The sequence below is a fragment of the Eptatretus burgeri genome, chromosome 13, assembly GCF_056783735.1.
Source record: "Eptatretus burgeri isolate ZD-2024b chromosome 13, Ebu_testis_v1, whole genome shotgun sequence".
NCBI classification, from domain to species: domain Eukaryota; kingdom Metazoa; phylum Chordata; class Myxini; order Myxiniformes; family Myxinidae; genus Eptatretus; species Eptatretus burgeri.
The window spans coordinates 25,902,090-25,908,089 of record NC_140973.1 but is presented as its reverse complement, the minus strand read 5'-3'; the positions used below and the strand labels follow the sequence as shown (position 1 = coordinate 25,908,089).

General features: G+C 41.9%; 1 protein-coding gene across 1 annotated transcript in view; it reads right to left on the bottom strand.

The window, feature by feature from the left end:
• LOC147014106 (RING finger protein 150-like) overlaps positions 1 to 6,000 on the bottom strand; it is a 108,839-nt gene that overhangs the window by 56,063 nt on the left and 46,776 nt on the right. The window contains exon 6 of the mRNA XM_085851780.1: positions 1,526 to 1,751. Within this exon, the coding sequence (XP_085707906.1) occupies positions 1,526 to 1,751 (226 nt within the window). The remainder of the gene's footprint in view (positions 1 to 1,525; positions 1,752 to 6,000) is intronic.

Here is a 6,000-nt window from a genome sequence, read left to right as displayed (position 1 = left end):
GCCATTGCAAAGATACAGAAATGCAATGGATGAAGATGAAACTTCAACAACCTTGGAAGAATATCTCTCATGTGCTCTTAAAATAATCCTTTACCTTGAAGTTAATAATGTCACAGTGACCTATGCTGCATTTTTGATTAAATGTGTTGAATAATGTGTGACAGCATTTCCTGCATATCATCAACTTGTACCTCCTTGTGCCTTAATCACATTCCAGACTCTTGCTCGAACATTTGTTACCACTTTGGATGTGGGGGAGAGGAGAGGGTGGTGCTCCCCCTTTCAGAATTTGTAGCATTCATTATTGTTGCAGGTACCCTGCCATTGTCTTGAAGAATGTGAACCTGCTTGTATTGCTGTACAGTACGTTAACCCTTCGTCAGAGCAAAAAGAGGTTTCACCCCCACAACGTCAGTTTCTCCTTGCTTCCCACGACGGTTCACAAACCTCGATAAATGTTTTGTTGATATCACCAATCATTCTACCTATCCACCGACGTACCGACACGAGCCTTCACCATCAAGACGAGTTCTTCATTTTACTGGTAATTTTGTCTTCCAGGTTTTTATAGGTCTTATGCTGTCATTGCTGCTTGGCCATACAAGTCCCAACAATACTACATAAAGGAGATTTTATCAAAATATGCTGTACAAGCACTACCACCATTTTTTTCTCATTATTATCCTACTATTAATTTACAATTTGACACCAACATAGATGTTTATTACGGGCCCTAGGCATCAAAAAGCTACATATATCATATAACGAACAAACGGTTTCAAATGGAGCACCTTGCCACCATTAGAGCATTTAAATTGCATCAGACGTGGCAATAAATGCGAATTGTTGCTCCCAGCTCGATGACAGAAGATGCCATTTGCATTTTGGCAGCCTCCGTTCCTACCCCGTTTAGAATCCCGTGCAGGTATGGGCAACTTGCTAGTTACACATAAGACATTATGATCCTGAGTGTGGTACCAGAAAGTTAATTTAATTATTATTATTACCTCCACCGCCTCAGGTGGGTGCAGGTTATGTTTTCACCACTCTCTGTCAGTGAACAGGATATCTCAAAAAGTTGTGGACAGATTCAGACGAAATTTGGTGGACAGATTCAGACGAAATTTGGTGGACAAGTTGGGTGTGTGACAAGGACAAATTGATTCGATTTTGGTGAAAATCCGAATCCGGATCCGAGAATTTTGTAAAATTTTCGAAGTGATTCTTCACCATTGAGAGGTGGATGAGTTGGTTAGGTGACAAGAACAAGTCGATTAGAATTTTGTTCAGGTCCGGATTCACATCCGACATATCAGTGCGATACTAAAAGTAAACTGTTCAACCTGGTGGAGTTATGCGCTCTACCGTGTGCAGTTCGAGTTAACCTTGTTTTAGGAAGAGGATCACAATAAGTCATCTAATTGATAACAGCATCAAAATAGCACCGACCAGTCATATCAACAAGATCAGACTTGAATATCTTCATTTTCAGGCACTTATTGGTCAATACTTTAACAATACTTACATCTGCCCTCTGATGAAGATTCCATTTCCTCCACTGCAGTCAGGTCCACACTTTCTTTGGTCTTCATGATTACATCACTGAAGGTACCTGACTGAGAACAGGCAAGTGTGCTTTCCTCTACAAAGGCACAGTTTGTATGGGCACTTGGGTCATCAGAAGATGAACTCGTGGTTGGAGCAGCTTCTACATTCTGCTCGATGTTCTCTGCTGCAGTCTCATCACTTACCTTGTGGAACCAAAAAACAACCACAACGAACAGTGAAAATTGGGGACGAAGGTATAAAGAGGGCAAGCATCACAATCCGTGTTTGCAATAATCGCAGGGTGTTTTATGACTGTTCCTCACACTTAGGCACATTTCAGAACTGCAGTAATAGGCTTTAGCCTTTTGAAAGATGGATGCCAGGAAACATGGTTTGGAAGAAAAACATTGTTGTGAAATTGATTTATGATCTGATACTTGTGAAGAACACTGAGCACAGGCACCATTGCTAAAATTTTCAGCATGTGTTTTTTCGGGACCGTCTTTTACACCACTTTGTTTAACACATTAAATCAGTTGTTTGTCCTTTATAATGTCCCGACAAACGGTAAGTTTCCTTTTTGGAATGATTTTCAATTTTGTTTGACTGCCAGGTAGGCAGACAGTCTAAAATATTACCTCGTTCCTCTGTATGCTCGGGACGAGATTCTCAACAATTTACCAAATTCAGAGCCAAAGTACTACTAAACGACAGATTTGTGTTTCCCCTTCTCTTCCATTTCCCCTTCTGTTCTCCCTGTCCTCTCTAAATCAAGGCTCCCTTTATCACTTTCTCACAGTCAGGCTATATCATTCACTATCACTATCATTCTGGACTCTATTGTCCTACCTCTTCTACTCATGGTTCATTCTATTGTACGTAAGGTTCACTCTCATGCATCCGGTGTCCTGTTCATCTATGGTTACAAGTATTTTTCCATGGATTCTGAGAGTTATCCACATCTAAGCTGTCTAGCCTGGGTTTGAATCTTAGTCCAGCAATAAACTGTCATCCCTGTGTTTCACAGGCAGGGTGATTCATCAATGCGTCTGCCATCCCTCGGATGGACATTAAGCGGGTGTCCCATCTGTCAACATTATTTGGTAGATTATAAAGATCCCATGGTGTCCGAGAAGATTTGGCGAGCTAGCGCCAAACACCAGGCCAAAATTCCAACTTCCTACCCTAACCTTAAGTGGTGTGCTGAGCAATCCAGTTATTTTTTTATTTCAATTGTTTGGTTCAAACAACCTGCAGTGTGATTTACTCACCCACAGCATTGTTAAGGTTGTCAAAAGACAAGGGTTTTTTTTTACAAACAAATTGCTCAACCCAGAAGTGGCACTTAAACAAAGCTTTATAGTGCAAGAAGAATATGTCCACATCAAAAGAATATATACAATGTCAAGACTTCAGTGCTATGCTCAACTATTTGAGCACATAACCACACCGGGAGTATACTTCCATATACGTATCCCTCATCCCTATGTTCTCCTTAATCACAAACTCCTGCACAGCAAGCATGCACAAATCAACAATGAAAAAGAACTGGAAAAAAAAAATCAGGGAAAATAATAAAAGTAAAATCTTAAAATATATAAACAATGGCGATGTGTATGTACATATTATGTACTCTCCCTCAACAACTATCTGGACTATATACTCACCAGGTGAAACTCCCTTCCATATCATACGTATGTAATAAATAGACAGTTCCACATATAAACAGACAGGGGTGAAAACAGTAACCTCCGCCATCGAAGATGGACAGAGTAATTTGGTTAATAATATCCACAAATGAGTAAACTTGCAGCAGTTTTATTATCGATAATATAACTGTTTTACAGTGATGTTATGGTTCATGGTGCACCTTGTACATAAATTACAGAGGACAAAGACATCCAGATACATGATCTGCTTTTTGGGCAATTGAGAAGCATGTTCAAAGACAATGGAAGAATCAACATTGAAGATGAGATATGAACATGGGATCCGACAATTGGGAGCGACGTGCTCAGATGGCAGCACAAAATAAGCGAAAGCCATAACAGATCAATAATCTATCTGTACTAAAAAAGTGTGTGTGTGTGTGTGTGTGTGTGTGTGTGTGTGTGTGTGTGCGTCTGTCCTGCACAACTCCAAAACCATGAAACTTAGCAGCCTGAAACTTTGCTTGCATACGAAGAAAACTTGAAGGAAGTGCAAGAGTGAAAATTGGGTGTTTGGGTTAATTAAAACACCCCTTTTGAAGCTAATTAACGGCCTTATTTAATTACATCCTTCATTAGGTGCATCCTCGGCCACCTCGCTCTCTGGGGTCTTAAGGCGTTTCCTGGGTAACCTCGCTGGGGTCTGAAGCCACCATGTTTTTTGGCCTGCTCAACGATGCCTTGACTTGGAACAGGCTGTAATGATTTCTTAACGAGAAAGTTTTTTTGTTCTTCACTTTACTCTTATATTATCGAATGCGTATTCATCTTAGCTACGAATCACTGTATACATCGCTTTTGAAAGTACTATTGTTTTCAAATTAGGAGAATGGAGCGATTTCATGCATAATATGATACGATTTTCTACGATCTACTCGCACGGACCAATTAAAGTATATCTTCAAAATATTATTTTGGTTTTGAGGATCGGATATCGTCCGGACTAAATAATTGTCAAAATCTGTTGTGAAATCTGATAATTTAAAGCAATAACTGAGCCGGTATACCTATTTACTTTAAGCAAGCAAGGCTCCGTTCCCTCCTCCTACATAGACACACAAGAAAATGTGACATTTCCAAAGCATTAAATTTATCTTTTTCTAATGTTTAGAGAATTATATTGAGTGAACAAAAATTTTTAGGAACGTGCCAAAATGAACCAGCTTCATTGAGCGATATGATTTAATGCTTTAACTGCCAGACCTCACACCCTGTCCCCCAGAGGGACTGCCAATATATGGTGTCTGCCAGATTTGTGTCTATATTTTCAGAAGTTTTGCGAGGTGCTCCAAGGGAATCAAAGCAAATCTGATGACAAACGGACATTTAAAAAAAGAAATTTTAACATTAAAGGGATCCTCCATGGTATGCAGCCACCGTCTGGCCAGCCGTTCTTCATCAACCATTGAATTGGAGTGCTTGCTTGAGTACTTACGGCGCTACGTCATTCTGAATGAATTGTTCACTCACTGCGGACGCTTTGGCCCGCCACATCATTCAGGGCGAGCGGTTCGTGCTCCGGCGCCCTGGGCGAGCGGTTCGTGCTCCGGCGCCCTGGGCGAGCGGTTCGTGCTCCGGCGCCCTGGGCGAGTTGTGAAATAACTCCCAATTTCCGAGCCATTTTCCGTATTAACGCGTTTTCTAAATTACCGAGCCAAATTTTTTTTCCACCCGTCACACGCAGCTGTTTATGAAGAATAATGTTTGTGAAGTTATCCCTGAAAAGTCTATAAAAATGCAACGTTGTTTTCGGATACTCAAAGTTTTTGGGGTGTATACAGAAAGTACTGTCGTGGGTAATCACACTGACTCCAACCTGCCGATTCCTGAAAGGTTGCCAATATATACCAAGCGTGTGTGTGTGTGCGTGTGTGTGTGTGTGTGTGTGTGTGTGTGTGTGTGTGTGTGTGTGTGTGTGTGTGTGTGTGTGTGTGTGTGTGTGTGTGTGTGTGTGTGTGCTGTTCATAAAGGAAAACATTGTCTCTCTCTCTCTCTCTCTCTCTCTCTCTCTCTCTCTCTCTCTCTCTCTCTCTCTCTCTCTCTCTCTCTCTCTCTCTCTCTCTCTCTCTTTGGACATAATATCCAAACGGTGGTTTTGTCTGGGCAGGGTTTGTCTCCAGACGTGTTCAGACGGTGGTTATGTCTGGGCAGGGTTTGTCTCCAGACAAAAAGTGAGAAGGGCAGGGTTTGTCTCTGGACGTGTTCGGGCAGGTTTTCTCTCCAGACGTGTCCAAGCGGTGTTTTTGACTGGCCAGCTTGGCTCTGGACGCATCCAGGCGGTATTTACGTCTGGATGGGAGTTTGTCTCCGGACCGTGTTTATAGTCTGACTGGTCGAAAATGGATTTCAGACATTATTTTGTTTCCATCTTCGCTGTTATTCAATGCAGTATCATTTTGATGAAACGGTATGAATCATAATCAACGCTCCACCACACGTCTGTCTTCCCTTCCACTCACCTCACACTGTCTTCCCTTCCCACACCCCTCCTCACTCCCCCTCCCTCCCCTCTCCTTTCCCCTCCAGCTCTTCACTCTCCCTTCCCTTCCCCTCCACCTCTTCACTCTCCCCGCTCTCTCCTCCTATTTCCCCCCTTTCGTATTACCGTCCACGAAGCAATGGGTGTTATTTGCAAGTTTGAAATAAAAGGTTCATGAGACAAGTTTAGAATCTCAATTAACATCACCTGGAAGGAGAAGTGGTGATTGATGTGCACAATGAGTACATAACACACCCATACAAC